Source organism: Lacerta agilis, chromosome 2 (genome assembly GCF_009819535.1).
Source record: "Lacerta agilis isolate rLacAgi1 chromosome 2, rLacAgi1.pri, whole genome shotgun sequence".
Classification (NCBI taxonomy): domain Eukaryota; kingdom Metazoa; phylum Chordata; class Lepidosauria; order Squamata; family Lacertidae; genus Lacerta; species Lacerta agilis.
In genome coordinates, this window is record NC_046313.1 from 86,413,680 (window position 1) to 86,434,251 (window position 20,572).

The following is a 20,572-nucleotide window of genomic DNA, read 5'->3' on the forward strand; positions in this document are numbered from 1 at the left end:
CCTCTTTCAGCCACCGAGGAGGAATCTCCCGGATCTCCTCCAGCCACAGGCTGCCCAACCAAACCGGGGCAAAGCCAAGGCGCCGCTCTTTGCACCGCGCGTTTGGAGAGGCCACAGCCGGAGGGCGCGGCGCAGGCGGCCAACTTGCGCTCCCGTGCTCCCCCCGGCAGCCTAAGCAACACACCTGAGGAAGCAGCGGCAGAGGACTCCCCCTCCCCAGTCCCAGTCCCCCACCCCAAGGGACTCGTTGGGGGGTTGCAAAGCCCCCCGCCCACGGCAGGCAGAGAGCTCAACGGTGGTTTCTGCCCAGCCAGCCCAGCTTTGCGCCCTGGAAGGCGGGGGCGACGTGACTAACCTTGCCTGGTGAGGTCCGGCGGCGGCTCCACTCGACGCTGCTGCGGAAGAACGCACAACTGCCTTTTCCTCCATGCAGCCTTTTGAAGCAGCCACGTCCCTGCTGTGCGTGCTCGGGCTCCTAGGAGCCTCCAAGCCCCCTCGCGACACATGCACCCATTGGCTCCTGAGACGCGGGTCCCGGGCAAGGGCGTGTCCCGGCCTTGCTCCGGGGCAGAGAGAGACGCGCGCCCGCGAGAGCGCGGTCTGAGGCTGCGAGCGGAACCAGGAGTGAAGGAGGCAGCGGCAGGGAAACAGGCGCAGCTTCCTCGACCATTTTTAAAAGGAGGGCTTCCCCCCTCGCCCTCGCCCACCACCCGCCGCCCCTGGCCCAGCCCACAGCTGCCTACCTCGTCGTCGCCTCGATGCAGCAGCCAGCAGCAGCTCCACACCAGCAGCAGCAGCCACACCTCTGGAGGGAAGCTGCTGCTGGCTGCTGCTGCGCCTGCGCTGGCAGAAACGAGGCACGACGCATGAGCAGAGCAGCACAGCAGCAGCACCCTCAGCCTCCGGAGGGCGGGCCACCGGCCAGCTGGAGGGCGGCCGCTGCCACTGGCCAGCTGGAGAAGTGGACAGGCGTATCCGCCCTGGAGCCCCGGAGCCGCGGCAAAGGTGTAAAAGAGCCGCATGCGGCTCCGGAGCCGCAGGTTGCAGACCCCCGCTCTATGCCATGAATGGGTTTGTCATTCTGCAACACATCCTAGGATGAGGTAAGATCAAAACATACAGACTTGAATGTTTACTCAGTGTAGATTATGTCAAACAAAGGACCCCCCCCCCCCAATACACCCTGTTCTGATATCTATCGGCCTCTCAAGTCTCTGTGCTACTTCCCCCTGCCCCAGCTTCTTAAGAATCTAAAGCATGAAAATTGTTATATTTGGGAGTAGGGTTATATTTGGGAGTGTTCACATGGCAACTGACCCTATTGGATAGAACTCTTATTTGTTCCAACAGGCCTTTGGGGCACAATAAGAGGAACATCACAGACTTCCCTTGATCTATGTGACTGGGCCTTGTACTGTTGGTCCACTGTATGCAGCTTAGAATCTTTGAAAGCATGAAGTGGCTTAGAAAAACTTTTAAATAAAAAAATTAACCCACTTGCTTTTGTACGTGCATTTCTATAATTTAATGCCTGCTGTGCTTTGCTACCATGCCTTAACTTTGCTTTTAAGGCTGTATATTTGTTCTTAGCTGCTCTGGGCTCTTGTGAGATGAAGGGTAGGACAGAAGAAATAAAAACAGCAAGGTGTTTGCATTCACAGTACACGGCTGATTCTAAAACAGAGGCAAATGCTCTGCAAAATCTGGGCAATGAATCACATATATTAAAAGCATGTCACAGGTCTGCCACCAATAGACCGTCTCCGTTTTAAGTTAGTTCCCGTCTCTGCGATAGCAGCATTTCTGATCCCTCACAGTGATGTGGTCACATAAATAAGTTTGCCTGCTCCTTATCATTGGCTGACACTGGAAGCGGCTGAGCAATATGCCATAGTGAGTGAGGTCACACAGTGAGGTCACAAGGCTAGCAACACTACACATTGTGGAGAAAGGAGAACCTTGATACGGGAATGCAGTTTGGGGCATCAGCTCCACAAGATGCATTGTGTGTTCCTTCCTCTTTACAGTGAGGCAGTTTAGCTAGAATCTCTCAGTTGCCTTGACAGGAGCGCTTTTAGTACAGTAACACACATATCCTCTTTCTGCACTTCTGGCATTGTATTAAAAGTCGGTGTCTTCGTTTTATTTCCCTCTTCTTCTTCTTCTTCTTCTTCTTCCCCTGGTAAAGCAGTACCAGTCTGCTGCTGTAGGGTTGGAGGACCTATTCAGATGGTCCAACCCCAGAGACCTATGGGGTCTAAGGGATTCTGAAAGCTCTGGGGGTGGGGTGGGGGTGGGAATACACTCCGTGGGTGTCTTTGCATCCGCGATTATTTGTATCTGGTTAATGTCAATAATATGCACTACTTAACGTATTCTTCCGACTAAAAGCGAAAGTGAAAGCAGGACTCAGTAGGCGTCTTGCCACTGAGATCCCTCCGCTTAGACTTTTTGGCTCCAAAGGTTTAAACTTGTTAATGGTCAGTTAATCTGCTTCCCGCCCTTTTCAAGGGCAGCAACAGTGTTCTGACTGGTAAAAGTATTGATCATGACGTTGCTTGTTCATTGTCAATAAAAGGCTGCGGCTCCCCGTTTTGGGCAGATAGTCAGGATTCATCAGTCGTTCAGGTAGTCGGGGTTTTTGGGGGAACGGGTTGGTTGGGTTGGAAGCGCGTGCAGGAGGTAGAGAGGTTAGCTTGCGGAAGAACTGGCGGTAAAGGTTTAGCTAGCTTTAGCGTTAGCATAGGTTAGCATTGCGGAAGATTTGGCGGTAAAGACTTAGCTAGCTTAGCACTGCGGAAGAATTGGCGGTACAGGGTATGCTAGTTTAGGAAAGCTTAGAATAGTCGAGGCATAGAGAAAAGTAGAAGCCCATGCGGGTTAGCCAAAGCCATCAAAAGAACTAATGGTCGTCTGTCTTTATTTCGTCTTAATTTAAATTTTTCATAGCTTACTAGCTTTCTTGCTTGGCCGTAGCTTTGGCCATCATTTATTTGTGTATGTTACTTAAGGGAACAGCTTAGGACATGGGTCTGCAAACTTTAAGACAAAAAGAGCCACTTGGACCCGTTTCTGAAGGGAAAAAAGAAACTGGGAGCCGCAAAATCACTGCGACATTTAAAACAAATATAACACTGCATTTTATTTTTTAAAAATCCGATTTAAATTTAAAAAAATCCGATTTAAATAAAAAAAATCCATTTTTTTTATTATTATTTTTAAATCATTCATTTTTATCCAACCTGGGGACCACTACCAGGTCACAGCCTGATCCAAGGTGGGTTGCAACAGCATACAAATATTTGATTTGTTGTTTTTTTAAAAAAGGAGTCCTCAACTGCACACTTGTGTTAAATGTTTGTCCCATGTCTAATTGAAGACTGCTGGCTTTTACAATAATCTTAGTGTCTTTTACCCTTAATATTCCAGACCAGAGGCTATGCTCACCTCTTCCAACCTCCTCTCTTGCTAAATAAAGCACAGAATTGCACCAGAGAAGCCTGTGATGTTTGTGCTGACTTGCATACAGGTGGCTGTAGTAGTTCATAGTGTTCAAACCTTTTTAGGCGAGTTCCCTGCCCCCTTAATGACAACGGCGATAGATTTTGCACATGAACACAGATCCAAGTTAGGACTCCTCTCTTCCACGCCAACAAGTGCTTTGTCAAGGCTCCCCTAACACACACTCAGGACAGAGGAAAAACTGCAACCTTTTGGGGCGTCATTCTCCTACCCATGTCTCTGTGAGAACCAGCCCTTTATTCTGCCTCCCGTAGTACATCCTCCCCCTTCAAGAAATCATTTCCTTTGGACTTTCGGCCCATCTCCACCCCTATTACTCCTTGCCCTCGCGAAGGAAGCATTTTCACAAGTTTTCTTTTTGGTGGGCTGTCCGTGCTTCCAAACACCTGGAAGTCACGACAGGGGCTTCTCCCCCACCTAGTAAATTCTGCCTCTGCATAAGTTACTCAGGTTTGGTTTTCTTTACCAGCCCACCCAACCACCCACCAACCCCGGTCGAAGCAGAGCAATAAGTCATTTACCTCAGCAGGGGACAAGCTCAGCTCCAATAATGAAACCCTTCCAAGGAGCGGGGGGGGGGGTGTCAAAACTTGTGACAAGCAGGTAGGTGGTTGGAGAGCAGCATCGGAGGGGGAGGGGGGAAGGAAATGAGAGGGGGAGGGGGGAAGGAAGCGAGAGAAAGCTTTCCCAGTTTTTACACAAGCCGGAGCCTGAAAAGTTGCCAGAGCGCGTGCGGCAAGGAGACTAAAGAAGTGCTATTGTGGGTCGAGTGACCTAGAACTGGGAGAAAAGAAAGCGCGGGAGAACAAGCCCCTCTTTCAGCCACCGAGGAGGAATCTCCCGGATCTCCTCCAGCCACAGGCTGCCCAACCAAACCGGGGCAAAGCCAAGGCGCCGCTCTTTGCACCGCGCGTTTGGAGAGGCCACAGCCGGAGGGCGCGGCGCAGGCGGCCAACTTGCGCTCCCGTGCTCCCCCCGGCAGCCTAAGCAACACACCTGAGGAAGCAGCGGCAGAGGACTCCCCCTCCCCAGTCCCAGTCCCCCACCCCAAGGGACTCGTTGGGGGGTTGCAAAGCCCCCCGCCCACGGCAGGCAGAGAGCTCAACGGTGGTTTCTGCCCAGCCAGCCCAGCTTTGCGCCCTGGAAGGCGGGGGCGACGTGACTAACCTTGCCTGGTGAGGTCCGGCGGCGGCTCCACTCGACGCTGCTGCGGAAGAACGCACAACTGCCTTTTCCTCCATGCAGCCTTTTGAAGCAGCCACGTCCCTGCTGTGCGTGCTCGGGCTCCTAGGAGCCTCCAAGCCCCCTCGCGACACATGCACCCATTGGCTCCTGAGACGCGGGTCCCGGGCAAGGGCGTGTCCCGGCCTTGCTCCGGGGCAGAGAGAGACGCGCGCCCGCGAGAGCGCGGTCTGAGGCTGCGAGCGGAACCAGGAGTGAAGGAGGCAGCGGCAGGGAAACAGGCGCAGCTTCCTCGACCATTTTTAAAAGGAGGGCTTCCCCCCTCGCCCTCGCCCACCACCCGCCGCCCCTGGCCCAGCCCACAGCTGCCTACCTTGTCGTCGCCTCGATGCAGCAGCCAGCAGCAGCTCCACACCAGCAGCAGCAGCCACACCTCTGGAGGGAAGCTGCTGCTGGCTGCTGCTGCGCCTGCGCTGGCAGAAACGAGGCACGACGCATGAGCAGAGCAGCACAGCAGCAGCACCCTCAGCCTCCGGAGGGCGGGCCACCGGCCAGCTGGAGGGCGGCCGCTGCCACTGGCCAGCTGGAGAAGTGGACAGGCGTATCCGCCCTGGAGCCCCGGAGCCGCGGCAAAGGTGTAAAAGAGCCGCATGCGGCTCCGGAGCCGCAGGTTGCAGACCCCCGGCTTAGGAGGTCGCAAGTGCTTGCAGGTACTTTCACGAGGCATTCTTCATCCGAACTACTCACGCACCCTTCAGATTTAGCCTGGCGGACAACGGCGCGGTGTGAGTTTAAGCTCCGGAATTATCGGCCGTCCCGTCCGCAGGCTTGGCCGGCGCCCGTGCAAGGACGCACGTGAGACGCTGGCCGCAGATCCCCAGCAACTGGTATCCCGTGTGCAGTTGACCTCGTCCTGCACACGGGAGGCTCCAGCAAAGAATCCCCGCGGGGGGGGGGGGGTTGCCAATAGCCAGTGCTGATAATTCTGAGGCCCGAATCTTCTTATGGAATAGAGAAGCATAGTGGGGCCATTGACACAATTGTACCCAAGTGCTCCCCTTTGGTTCCTTGAAGCTTAAGCAATCCCCTCATTTACTAGGGAGCTCCGGGCAATGAAACAGGTAGGGAAGCAGCTGGAATGCAAAGTGGTAGGAAGGGTGAGTGAAGACACATACCGGTAATAGCACATAAACATATATTCAATCAGACAGAAGGATCGACAGGGGCAGCAGATCTTGATGTCAGTCTTTATTCCCCACTTGTTCATGGTGTAGTTCTTCACTCGACCCTTATTCCCTGGTGGGGGAGGCATCATTTTGGGGGGTTTCCTGCGGCCCCAAAAAGTATTGGGCCAGCCCTGCCGCCTACTTTTTATAAGCATCCATTTCTCCCTTTGGAATTATACAAACCAAGGTCATTCTAGCCTCTAGAGGAACATTTACAGTTGATGTCCACAATTATCCACTAGTGAGTTAGCTGCAATGTTCCGGGATGGAGTCCATTTGAAGAGATTCTTCAAAGGCTATGCTTTGTGTGGAACCACAGTAAGAATATGAACCCAGCTCAGATTTCAAACAAAATAGTCAGTGAACACACAAATAGATTTTTGACACTGATAAAAGAGTAATTTTCGGGAAATAATTTCAAGAGGCTTTCCAGAGCCAAACAACAAATGACATTGCTGTGCCCAATAGGAGGAAAGTGAATGGAACATACTTAATAGTTCACTAAATAGTCCCCATCTTGATAGCAAATAAGGAGAACAGGGTTTATTAAACTGTGTTGAAATAATTAGATCTGGAAGCCAGTCTCTCGCAGATGTAGGGAAAGGTATTACAGTGCATAAATCCACATGCAGCGTAAAAGGATGCTGGATGGTAAGTCAAGTATAATTACTTTGGCATCCTGCCCTCTTCCCCCTGTTGTGCACATAAAAACCAGTCATGTGGTTGCTCTTCTCCAATTGGCTGATGCCACAGAAGAATGTCTGTTTTCAACCGGCCTTCAATTCAGAAGGAATACTAGGATGACAGAGTGAGGGCAAATGCTTTCTTTTAAGGATCCCTGATCTCTTCTACTCCCCAAGGTGCATTAAGTCAGTGTGATTACATGTCATTTATGAAAAAAAGACAGAAAGTATTTTAAATTATAAAAGGCATGCGGAGGCTTGGGTGAGGGGGAACCACTGCAGAGAACTGAGAAACTATTTCAATGTCTTTCTACAAATTCCAGTCTACGAAAGTCATTCTTTGTCCGAAATAGGTTCTTTAAAAAGGCAAAGAGTGTGAGGCAGACTGTTTAATAGCACAGATATCGCTATCTGCAGGAACCTCTCCCTGGAAATTGTTGTCTCCAGTTTTGACCTTAGCAGAGCAGTACATGAAAAAAATGAACAGGGCTGGTGCTGCTGTTATTTGCCAAGGTAGGGATATGGAAGGGTGAAAGGGTGACAAGCTTAGAGGAACTCCAGATCTGTGGTGGCATGATGCAGGTGCCTCTGGAGCTTCCATGACCACACTGCCATCTTGCCTTGTCCCATTGTCATCCTGGCAAGTAGCAGGGGAAGGAAGTGCTGATGCTTCACCACCAACCAACTTACTGGACCTCACTAAAATCAATCTGCTTGAGGAGTTGGGCTCTTTTCCTTCCACAATGTCTCTAGAAATGCACGGACCTAAATATTGAGATGTCATTTAATGCACAGCCTGTCATACTGGTGGCAATCATTTTGAAGCTTAGCTAACAGATTACAGGACCAGATCTTACAGAATACAGTACTGCAAATATTATAGGATCTAGGCCAGTGATCTCTAACCTGACTGGCAGTGGTCTCAGGCTGGGTTCTTTGTGAGCCTATTGGTTAGAGAGCGCTTTCATGTATTGGTTGTATAGATTGCTAGCTTTGTATATTGATCTGTGTATTTTAATAGCTTGCCTTGGAAACCCTTGGGTCAAAGGGTGGAATGGATCGCAGGAAATGCCAGGGACTGACCCCTGGGAACCTTGCGCATGTGTCCTCCCACTCTGCCCTAGTCACAATACTATGATTATCCCCAAGTAGCTAAAGTGTTTGGGAAGAAAAGATGCAACCCAGACAGCAGGAGATTTATAGCATACTTGGCATGGGAACTTGAATCCAAGCAGTCTTAAAATTTTATATTCCTTTGCTTCGCAGATCATAAGCCAGAGACTATATTCTTTCAGATTTTATATATTTGCAGACCATTGCATTAACAGCAGGTAACAACATCATGGTTCTTAAAAAGTGTTTCCTGGCTCCACAGTATCCTTAATGTAAGGGAAGCAGAGCATGTGTTTTTGTGTTGGTTGGATGATATATTGGCACTATTGCTTGTAGCAAATGGAACCAATATCCCAACAGCTCTAATCCAGATCTCTCCTTTTAAAAGCTTTTTTGAAACCACATCTCAAAAGTAGTACTCATGGTTAAAAAAAATATTTTTGATTAAATGAAGTTCATTCCCCCCCCCCCCCAGTGATATATCACTTGTAGGTCATGCAAATATCTGGCACTGAATCTTCTATGGTTTCTTGCGCAGAGCAGAATTTGGAGGAAGCTATACTCAAGGAAGCCTGAGTAGATGCTAAAGGGAAAAGCCAGAGAAGACTAGCATCTTGAAAACCTCTCTGTATTATGATGCTCTATCATACTAAAAGGTGAAGGTGAAGGACCCCTGGGCGGTTAAGTACAGTCAAAGGTGACTATGGGGTTGCGGCGCTTTCAGGCCAAGGGAGCCAGCGTTTGTCCACAGAAGCTTTCTGGGTCATGTGGCCAGCATGATTAAACCGCTTCTGCTGCAACGGAACACCATGACAGAAACCAGAGTGCATGGAAACGCCATTTACCTACCAGCCACAGCGGTATCTATTTATCTACTTCCACTGGCTGCAGTACAGAATAATCAGATTACTCCCCACCCAGAAGAGTGGAATGTGGTTGACAGTACTTAAAAGAGGACCAAAATAAATACCATATTTACTCAAGTCTAATGAGCCATCGAATCTAATGTGCACCTCAGTTTTCAGAACCTTGAAATAAAAAATGGATTTCCTGGCGAATGTAAATGTGCCACGGAATCTAACGTGCACCTTAATTTTTGCAACTTAATTTGGCCAAAAAAGATGAGAATTAGATATGAGTAAATATGGTAAATAAAAGTCCCTGGATATCTTTGATGTGAGGAGAAGGAATACTCTCCCAGCTCTTGGCCTTAGTGGTGAACTGGAAGTGTGAGTTCAAGACATGAATATATATAGTGCAATAATAATATTAAAAAATGGGGAAGAAGGGGGGAAATCCAGCAATTTTTTTGCATAAACAAGAAATACAATGCACAGATGGAGGAATTGTAAAGTGGGTCCAGATTTGAGCAATGCTTTCATTGCTAGCCTGCTGCAAAAAGATGTCTTGATTGTGGGAGAAAGCCTATCTGCGACTGAGTAAGATTAAAAAACAGGCAGGAAGGGCTGCTGCCTTTTTATGTGTGTCTTGGATCACTGGTCTGAAAATGTTTTCCCACCAAAACCAAAACAGACCAGATTCACTACATGCCTGATAGCTTATGCGAATGCTGGCCGAGCAGATATATCAAAAAGCCTGACTATTTGCATTCAAACGGGTCACTTGAGTCTTTCCAAACTGTTCCCTTATGAGTGGAGACTTCAAGGAATGTGGCATTTTTAAAAGATGACATCACCGCTGAAAGAATGGTGTCCTTTGACTGGAATGGAAGGGCCAAGAGAGTCAGGGACACAATTATATAGGCTGACCTTTTGATGGGGAACAAAAGCAGCAAGCTCAAGATTAACCAGCTGAGACTCTGAATCCTACACGTCTGAAAAATTGAAGGAACTTTGGTGTAACTCATTTTAACAGCTGAGCAATATTTGCACAGTCTACTCAGTTGAGTTTTAATTTGGTGCCAGCAATGGCTTACTAAAGGTCAATAAAGATTTTCTTCCCGCAAAAGAGGGCTTTCTAAGCAGGCTTGCTTCTTGAAGAAGAAGAAGAAGAAGAAGAGTTTGGATTTGATATCCCGCTTTATCACTACCCTAAGGAGTCTCAAAGCGGCTAACATTCTCCTTTCCCTTCCTCCCCCACAACAAACACTCTGAAGTGAGTGAGGCTGAGAGACTTCAGAGAAGTGTGACTAGCCCAAGGTCACCCAGCAGCTGCATGTGGAGGAGCGACTGCTTTCTAACATCCTAACTCCATCATCTATATAGGAAGTGAACAGTGCTGGGCTACCTTTTGTAAGAATTACTGAGTGTATGCAAAAGTCTCTTGAGTGCTTGTGAAATGAAAGTCTGGCTGCTTTTGAGTACTTCGGGAAAAAGTGCTTTGCATCTTTTTTGTATCCATGGCAACCTCCATGTTAATGTAACTGTAAAATCACAATGAAAATCAGTAACGAAACCATTATTGATCTTATTGGATGCAGGTCTTCCTATCTACTGCAAAGCACCAAAGGCATTTAGTCTGTTCACAGCTGCACAAAATCAGAAGCCAAGTCAGAAAAATGAACAACAACAAAAGTGGAAAAGCAGAACCAAGTATTCAAGGCATTACCTCCAAGAATGTGGCTCAAAGCCACTGCACAGCCCTCTACATCTTAAACATGGCACACCTCTTCCTGATGGTTGCTGGCTGATGGACACCTGAAAAGCAAAGAAGATGCTGTTATTTTCATTGCTGATTCCAGGGTTGTGTACAAGTACTGTATAACAGTTCAAGTAGCATAAAATCAATGGATAAGAAAATGAGCCTGAGGCCAGGCAGTCCCCATTTCTTCAATGCACTGGTTCCATGAAGAGCAAAGAATGGAGCAAACATTAAGAAGGTCATATCACTCCATACTTTTTGAGGCTACAGCAACCAAAATTCATGCAACAAAACCAGAGCAGACTTAACTACCGTATTTGTCTTTCTTGACCTGCACCCTTGTGCAAATCAATTGAAACAAACAATGTAGTTTATTGTACAAAACTCACATTAGTAACAGATATGACCTCCACAATTTTTAAGCAGCATTTGAACACGGTTTGGCATGGTCTACTAGTTTCGAACAGTCACTGTTGATTTTCGGATCCCTGTACCACACTTGAATCGGCTTCTCCATACAGCACGGAGACGACTTTTGCATATAGCCCACAAATTCTCAGTGGGATTTACGTCCGGGGAATTCCCTGGCCAATCAAGTACCTGTATTTGCTGCTCTGTCATGAATTTTGATGTGTGACAGGGGATAAAACTTTTTTCCATTAGGGCCATGCATTGAAATATTTGGCAGAATGCCACTGAGTACAAGGCAGATGTTTACATGTCACAAATGGAAAGAGATGGACTATCCCCCAGCATAGCATTCTGTAGCTCAGCTCTGCATTTGCAAGGTCCCAGGTTCAATCCCTGGCATTTCCAGATAGGGGTGAGAGAAACCCCTGCCTGAAATCACAGAGAAGTGACGTCAGTCGATAATCCTGTGTTAGGTAGGCCAATGGTCTGATTCAGTATAAGGCAGCTTCCTATGCTACTGTTCTATAGACTTTGCCAGATTGAATGTGCAGAAAAGGAAACACAGATATACAGAATGCAGAGGCTCAAAGTGAGTAGCTTGTGTTAAGGTTTTAATCCTGCATTGCTCATGCCATATGTCTTCACAGAGTTATGGGCGCAGAGGCCCAGATTTTCTTGGAAGTCATGCTTTGCGATTTGAACATCTCTTCCAAAACATGTGGGCAAGTGCTAGGAAAGGGAAGGTGCTCTTCATTTGCTATTAATAAAAACAACACCACTTGTTTCAAGCATTGAAAATAGATCCCAGAGACTAAGCCCTGTATCATATTAAGCTCTGTAACCACATGAATGTGTTAATCTTGGCAAACCAGTGATCACAGCTCCATAGAATGAGAAGCAGCTAGGATGGTCAACCAACAAGGAACAACTCAGTTATGATAATGGCAAACACCAGGGATTATTCCAGAAGAGGAATGGCATTAAGAATGCTGATTGGTGTTCTCTAAACAATGGCCAGCACTTTTCCTAGATTTCCTCATACCCATGTTCTCATTTCTGGTTCTAAAATGTAAAGATTAATTGGATAGATCAAGACTGTAAGCTAGCCAAGTGTCCAAAGCGCATTTATACTTAGAAAGGAACTGAGCAGCCATCTTTCACTGTGATAAGATACTTGCTTAAAGTATGCGATGATAAATGACACATTGAAAGCTATAATATATTGGTAAGAGGTTAAGATAAAGAAACATAGTGCTGTCTTAGTTCTGGTTGTTGAAAAATTTGTTTTGCTGCAAGATAAACAAGGAAACAAACTGAGCATTCGTGAGATTGCAATACACTGGTGACTTGATCATCCAAGCTCATTTTTATAGGCGCTCTGTACCCAGAAAGACCTAAGAGTTATTTTGAGAATGTGGTCCTAGTTTCCACATCTTTGCTGCTATACTTTGTAGATGGTTTCCATGGTGAAAAATAAAAAGTGCCCTAGGAGGAAGGAAGGTGGGGGGAGAGATTGCTTCAATCTTGCTCTGCTGTTCATTCATGAGAGGGCAGGCCTATTGAGAAAAGGACCTATAAAAATTAATTCAAATGTAATGTTGGTCTTTTAAAAAGGTGAAGAACAGAGAACATTTACAAGTTTACGTGGCACAAATACTCCAATAATTGTGCTCAAAAACGTAACAAATTCCTGCCTTTAATCTTCAGAAAATGATCCAGTGTGACTCTGTATTTAAAGAAGGGGAAAAATGTACTGGTGGAGCCAAAAATGAAGTTGTCCTAAAAGGAAATATTCTAGAGAAATGGATACCGTGGAATGCCGACTTTATAATCAGCCTTGTCATTGTCCCTCTCCCCCACCCCCAAGGAATTTTTCCAGGCTCCAAAATCCATTTCCTCAGACCTGGCAGAAATTCTTCTGCATGTCAAAGATTATACACAGAGGTGCCAGTCTGCCCTTGAAAGCAGTGCAGCCTTTTCTCTCCCCACCTCCTTTAACAGGAAACATATTTGTGTATGGATGTGTAGTAGGAGCAAGCTCTTATGTGGCAGAAGTACAGTGCATTTTGGTACAGACATCGCACAGCCCTTCCGTATTCAAGCATCTTATTCGCTCTCATTCCTGCTGACCCTCACACCTTGCTATCAATACAAAACCTGAAAGTGTGGGGGAATGGGACAGGCGATGGGCAGGACCTTCTGTATCAACTCCCCAAGCATTTTTGAACCCTGCTCCTTCAGGGTCCTACATACACATATGCAACATATTCCTTGCTTCAGATCTTTCCAGCACATGGGTGGTGGGGCTGGGGGTGGGGTGGGTGGGAAGAGAAGGGGCTACCCTGCTCTCTCCCTCGTACAATATCAATTACGCAAGCTAATCCTCACTAGCGAATGCCAGGCCACCCATTGCTTCAGTTTTGCTTTGATGCCACAGCAACAAGTTGCATTTAATGTTCCCCTTTCCTTTGCGAAAGCTTTAAATCTCATCTGCTCCTTTGCAATGCCACTCTCTTTGATGTAGCTCCCTGCTTATGGAAGGCTCTCACCTGGCACCATCATTACATATCTTTAGGCACCAGGCAAAAAACATCCCTTTGGTTTTTAATTATCTATGGCCTTCTTATGTGGGGTGTTTTAATCTAGTTTTTAAAATTAGAGTTTTAAAATTCTGGTTTTAATGCATGTTTGTGCTTTATTTGGTTAAAATAATTGCAGATAGAATATATAAACAAACTAACTAACTAACTAACATAAAAATAGCACAACAAAAGCAGAACAAACATAAACCAGAACATTTGTGGTATAAAACCCTCGAGAGATCCAGAAGGTGGCAACACGAGAATGGGCCTTCTCTGTAGTGGCTCCCCATCTGTGGAATGCTCTCCCCAGGGAAGTTCACTTGGCGCCTTCATTATACACCTTTAGGCGCAAGGTAAAATGTTCCTTTTTAACTAGGCCTTGAGTTGATTTGATTGACATCCCATGCCCTTTTAAAATACGGGGTTTTGGGGGAGGTGGGAGGTTATTTGGTTGTTTTTATTTTGATTATATATTCTGTGGTTTTTATATTTTGATTTTGTTCTGTGAACTGCCCTGAGATCTCCAGGTATAGGGCAGTATATACATTCAACAAACAAACAAACAAACAAGTTAGTTATGGTATTCCAGCAGGTCGTTATGGGATATGCACTGATCGGAAAAATAAGCAGTGTGAGTACCCCAAAACTTTTGCAGGAGCCAACAGTACTGAAAGCTGGATTAAGTGTGACCGCCACAGCAATGCACACAAAAAAAGATCTCTGGGGGTCCCTCAATCTCCCTATAAAATAATACAGCATTTTATGGTTCTCTAGAGCTTAGGGTTGCCAACTAACCAAGAAAAACTTTGTCCCTGTGCCTTTTCACTGATCAACCATTATCACTTATCTCCTTCGAATGCCAGCACAAAAAAAGGCATAGCTAGAGAGGCTGGTTAAAAGCTGGCAACAATTGCAAGCCTTAGATTATAGAACATCACTCGTAATGGCCCTGCCAAAAATGATTCTCTGTGTGACAAGATTTTCACTGTACTTAAAAAACAACAACCCAACAACAACCCTTAACAGAGCCTTCTATCCAGAAATATGGGTCTATTTAGTTCGTGTTCCAAAGTCTCATAATAGTTGCTGGCAAGCTTTGGGAAAATTAGGGAGTAACTGAAAAAGACAAATCAGGCACAGGGGAAAGCACATTGCGGGAGATAAATAAGGAAGAAGCCTGGATTGTTATCCTGGTTTGAGTTTCTCCAGCTCCACCCATGTGCAAATGTTTCTTGAAAGAATGATGCAGTGAAATATGAGGTGAAGTTTCATAGGCTGAAAATGAGAGATGACTGTAAAAAGGCATAATCCTGGTAGATAAATTTAGATGTCTGGGTGTCTGGTGGATAAAACAGAAGAAAAATAAGCTCTACTTATCCGGATGAGAGATAACATTTATTTTTTAAGATCTTTTCTTAGAAATTCATATTTGAAATGGTACTTGACAACGTAGCGGTGACTGGCTTCACAAGAGGAGAAGAGGGCCAAGACAATTTGTTCCAAGGAAGACTGGTCTAGGGGGTGGCAACCTCAGCTGGCAATCATCACCACAATCCTAAAGCAGGACACAGAAGGGAGCGGAAAACTGCCTTCTCTCATGGTGTATGCATTCAACCGGTAAGGTTCGCGTGATGGTGCTTCACGAGTAAAGAAGCAAGAGCCCCAAAAGTCTTTTGCAGTTTTATTCTGCAAACTATTTACAGTGCAGAGCTACAAAAAGCATGTCTGTCTCAGTCGCTGGCAGAATCCGGGAGTGGCCCCTTCAAGCTCCTTCCCCAGCATAAGAACTTCGGCACCCCAAATCTCCTCCTGTCCTCCTTACGTTTCACTCTTCTGCGCAACTGGGGCGCCGGAAATGGCGTGCTTCCCTCCTGACCAGCCAAATGAGGTGAGGTGCTAGGGCTCTTTGCAGCATCTCCAAGCCCTCTCCTCTCCCGGCTGGCCCCTTCCCCTTTCTCCCCACTGGAGGTGTGGCTGCTCTTCGCGCTGGAAGGGGTGCTGCTGCTCAATTGACGTCGGGGCTCTCTGTATGCTAGCGGACTCTCCATTCCCTTCAGCGGGCCAGGAGGCAGTTCCCTGACATCCCTTTTTGTCCATTTTTGGCTCCGAGCCAAATGGGTTTTGCTGGTTTTGGAAATAAATAATAATAAAAGGTGGTCTTCCTTCCTTCATCTTTGACACTATAGGCACAAGCTACTTCTGTAGCACAAAGTAGTTTTCACTAGCTGGTATGTTAGGACAGAGAAAGCTTGGCCTCATTTGCTCTGGGAACTTCCAAGTTGGACTACTGCAATGGGAGTGCCTTTGAAGGCTGTTACCAATGGTTACTGAAGGATGCAGAAACTATTAAGATCATAGCCTTTGCCATGCTGATTGCATTGGATCTGCACTGCAGAGAGTTGGACTATATGGCCCCTTCCAACCATACAATTCAAAAGTTCTGGTTTTAACCTTTTCAGGTCTTTCACAGCTAAGATTGTAGTACTTGAAATACCACCTATATCTCCATACGTACAGTCTAGCAGCAGCTAGACTGATGACTGGGAGTGGCTGCCAAGACCACATAACACTGGTCCTGAAAGACCTGCATTGGCTCCCAGTACGTTTCCGAGCACAATTCAAAGTGTTGGTGCTGACCTTTAAAGCCCTAAACGTCCTCAGTCCAGTAAACCTGAAGGGGCATCTTTCAGCCCGGACACTGAGGTCCAGCTCCAAGGGCCTTCTGGCGATTTCCTCACTGCAAGAAGTGAAGCTGCAGGGAACCAGGCAGAGGGCCTTCTCAGTAGTGGCGCCCACCCTTGGAACACCCTCCCATCAGATGTCAAGGAAATAAACAATATCTGACTTTTAGAAGACATCTTAAGGCAGCCCTGTTTAGGGAAATTTTCAATGTTTGATGTTTTATCATGTTTTTAATATTCTGTTGGGAGCTGTCCAGAGTGGCTGGGGAAACCCAGACAGATGGGCGGGGTGTAAATAAATCATCATCATCATCATCATGAATAACTTCAGTGGAGGACGTCCTGCAGGTATTCCTACCATCTGAAGTGGGGCAGTCATCACAGGGGCCTTCTCAATACCTATCAGCATTGGTCAGCATGGCTAATGGTCAGGAATGATGGGAGTTTTACCAGGACACCAGGTTGGGCAAGACTAGTTTTATCAATGTAGGTTTTTCATTTAAGAGACAAATGGATGTCGCTCAGGAGGAGAGAATCGGCTTTGCATGGAGATTCCATGTTCCGTCTTGATATCTGCAGCTGGGGCTGGGAGAGACCCCTGCCTGAAACCCTGGAGAGAGTCACTGCCCGTCAGTATTGCCAATACTGAGCTAGATGCACCTGCTTGGTAGAAGGTCACTTCCTAGTTACATGTGGGGAATGCGAAAAGAATCAGCTGACTTGGTAAGTCTTGCTTGTCAAAACAGCCTTTGAGTGACTGCATCTAGCCTCAACATGCCTTTTGGGAATGTGGCAACACTTTTTTTCACCCCTAGGTACAAGCACCTTGGTCTGCGATGTTGTGTTGTGGTGCAGCTGTTATTACTTTGAATCCATCGTGCTTAGTTGCTAGCACAGCAAATCCAGAATTGGCTGCCACTTTTAGAAGCGGTGTTAAGAACAATTGAGTTAACTTTTGGAGGACGAGGAGGGAAATGGCCAAGCAGATAGAGTTACAGGCAGATCAACCGAGTATTCTGAACTCTGGCACCTCCCGCTGCTGAACACATGTACTAACCGGAGCCAACAAGGACCCCTCCGAGAAAGCTATTCCACCCTTACGGGGAATCAGAATGAACTGAGACATTCTTCCCAATATTAAGCAGTTGTCTTGAAATGGATTCGATGCTAGTTACTAGTCAGGATCTTGTGGTGTGGTATGCATGCACCCAGCAGAGTATTCTGTTGATGAATGGCTCCAAGACACTGCCAGATTCAATCACTGACCCTGTCGACTGCAGAGATCCCATGCAAATGGTGGCTAGCAAGCGCTACAGACTGTGCGCCTTAGCCAATGGTTTATTTCAGCAGTCATGATACAAATGGATGCACTGCCCTTCCCAAATATCCTGAAGACATACTAAGAGGGGGTAGGCATAAAATACAAAGAAGGGCATAGGGGAATAATTGAAAGTGAATTCTCTATAGCAGTGGTGGCCCGTGTGGCAAAGTGGAACTGCAAAGCTGTCCTCTTGACCCCAGGGTCACTGCAGCATACCTGGATGGGGCTGGCCAGGGTGGCAGAAGCGCCCCTGCAAAGCCAACCTGGAAGCTTGCTGAAGCACTTGGAACAGCCCCGAGTGGGAAGACAGACAGATCTGGATCTACTGGTGTCTGGCAAGGGTTCCCAGCCCCTAGCTGTTTAACCATGGCAGCAACGAAAAGACCTCTCCTTAATTATCTTGTGAATGAAGAAATGGAAAAGAAGAAATATTGGGAGGAAACAATAATGATTTGGGGCCTCATAATGTCTGGGCTTATGTCTTTTGCACCAGCCTCTGGATGGTTGGCCTTCAAGTTATCATTAAAAACAAAACAAAACCAAAAAGCAGATCCTGCAAGCCAATCTGTCCACTCAAGTCCCACCTTCGTCTACGAGGGAAGAGAAACACAGCTCTGTGGAAACGTGCAAGAAATGGACAGTCATATATTGGCAGTGATTTAGAATCCAGGCAGATCTACACTACTGCCCTCTGTCTAATTCTGAGTTTATTCAAGGTGTCCCTTTGGCTATCAGCTGTACTTTGTTCATTATATCATGAGTTTATTGTGTCATTGAGTTTATCCTCATGCACACCAGTTTCCGACCAACTGTGCTAGATAGCAGAAACATTTATAAAGATTTTTGAGTTGATTTTGAAGCAATTCTACAGCATTAGAAGATGAATCCCGTTAGCAGGAAGTCACACAATGACATCATTCAGTTTAATCTTTCTCTTGTCCCTTTAGTATCATGCTCCTAGCTGCTGCCGCCGCTGCCATAACACTTACACACACACACACACACACTTGCTTCGTTCAGGAAGTTTTTTTAGAAGTGCTTAGTTCATAGAAAGCTGAATGGGTCTCACCCCTTAGTATAAAAATCTCAACCACATCACAGCAGTCCCTATACAGACCAAAAATATTCTGTCTGGCAATCATTAGTGCAATGCAGCTGGAGCTCAGGGTTTCCAAGTGGAGTTAAAGGCAGCCTACACATGAGTCAGTCAAGGCACCATCAGCTGCCAAACTTCCTAGGGAGTGATTCTAGTCCCTTGAGAACAAGTGACGTCCAGAAGACATAGTCATTATTGTCGTGCACTCCCCACTCATCCTTAATGGTTTGCAAAGCAAGTTGCTTCCATTGATTATTACATATAACAAGTTGTACTAGAGGTCTAGCGTTGCTTTGCTTCTCACCTAGGACGATGAAGAGCACCAGAGAACTCAAAAGTTTTTGTGCTATTTTGCCACAGTTTGGTTGGCGGAATAAAATATATTGTTCCTATGTGGGTTGGGGCATTTCCAAGTTTCAGGTGTATATAGGGCTGGGGATTCTAAGAAACATGTTATGTTTGTATAATGTTTTGATAAGACACTGTCCTAAAAGGAAGAAGAAGCTTTAAGACAGTGACTACAGTTACCAGCAAGCAAAACAAACAGACAAACATGGAAGAAGAAGAAGAAGAAGAAGAAGAAGAAGAAGAAGAAGAAGAAGAAGAAGAAGAAGAAGGAGGAGGAGGAGGAGGAGGAGGAGGAGTTTGGATTTGATATCCCGCTTTTCACTACCTGAAGGAGTCTCAAAGCGGCTAACATTCTCCTTTCCCTTCCTCCCCCACAACAAACACTCTGTGAGGTGAGTGGGGCTGAGAGACTTCAGAGAAGTGTGACTAGACCAAGGTCACCCAGCAGCTGCATGTGGAGGAGCGGAGACGCGAACCCGGTTCACCAGATTACGAGTCTACTGCTCTTAACCACTACACCACGCTGGAAAGAAAGGTTGACAATAAAGAAGCTGAAAATTAAGAGGCTTTAGAAGCACAATAATGGCATAGAACTATAATCCACCCAAGCCATGTTATTTCCAACGATCTGGAAAGTCAATTAAAGCACCTGTTTTTAAAAGGTATATATATTTGCAGATATACAACACAGGGAACCTTTTGGCCATTGAGATGGGCTAAGAAATATTACTCAGCCAGGACTCAGGAGCAGTAGCCCAAGAGAAAACTGACTTCACATTTTTACAGAATAATATTTTGGGCAAGAGACTACTGCACAGGCAGGGGGAGGCAGGTGTGTGGTATTTTCAGATATGGACTGTATCACCAGCACCCAGTTATTGCTGTTCTTGGAGCTATTTTTCTAGAAAAAAGAGGTGCCAGAACTCAACTTGTTTCCTTAGAATGGCAATGACACCTACCTGAGATGTGCCAGAACTGAGTTCTGGCGAGTTCTGGTTGGGGGAAAAAAAACCACCCTGGTTGTTCTATTTTAAGCTGCAAGTGGAATAGCAGCTCTGATGCCAGATTTTGGGAATCCAAATAACATTCTGCAGCAGGTGGGCAGTCCACCTAGCCACAAATGCTTTGCGGTGGGAGATAAAGGTAATTTTCATTGGGACTGTGGTGTTTTGAGACCCGGAAATTCAATACTTCCTCCCCCACCCTTGCTGTACTCCCAATAATTGCCCCGTTGTAATTTAAGGGGAAGAAAATAGACGTACAAAGACACAATTAATGTGATACAATGTTCATAGAAAGCAACAATGGACCGTAAAGAATAAAATGGCTGCCACAGTCTATATAGGCAATGGCCGGCCAGAAAAGCTTTGTGACAAATCATCTACTGCTGGAGAAATTGTGCAGCTGTTCCACTGCATTCAGAAAAAGAAGAAATGATTGTAGAAACCTGGGCTCCCCTGGGAGGAAGGGTGGGGTATAAATTTAATAAATACAATAAGCAGGTTATTAAGAGGCTTATCCATCATTATATACCAGCTGTAATATATTAAACAAAAGTAGTTTCCAGGATTCTTTCAACATTCACCTTCAGAGTTGCTACATTATGTGGACAAAAGAGTCTTTTGCAGGCATCTAAAATAATGAACTCTCTCTCTTTACTACAGAATCACTCTGAGGCATCAAAGATAAACAAAGCCTTGCTTTTTGGCTCAGTTCCACACTGTTGGATAGGGTTGTTACAACTTGGGGAGGTGGAGGAAGGAGGCAGAAAAATAATCTTTCAAGCAGAGAGCTATCAAGTGTTTG

The 20,572-nt window shown here is 46.2% G+C and overlaps 1 protein-coding gene across 1 annotated transcript in view; it reads right to left on the reverse strand.

Moving 5' to 3' along the window:
* The window catches only part of LMCD1 (LIM and cysteine rich domains 1), a 57,289-nt gene that overhangs the window by 24,456 nt on the left and 12,261 nt on the right, over window positions 1-20,572 (reverse strand). Inside the window, exon 2 of the mRNA XM_033141168.1 lies at window positions 10,295-10,383. Within this exon, the coding sequence (XP_032997059.1) occupies window positions 10,295-10,383 (89 nt within the window). The remainder of the gene's footprint in view (window positions 1-10,294; window positions 10,384-20,572) is intronic.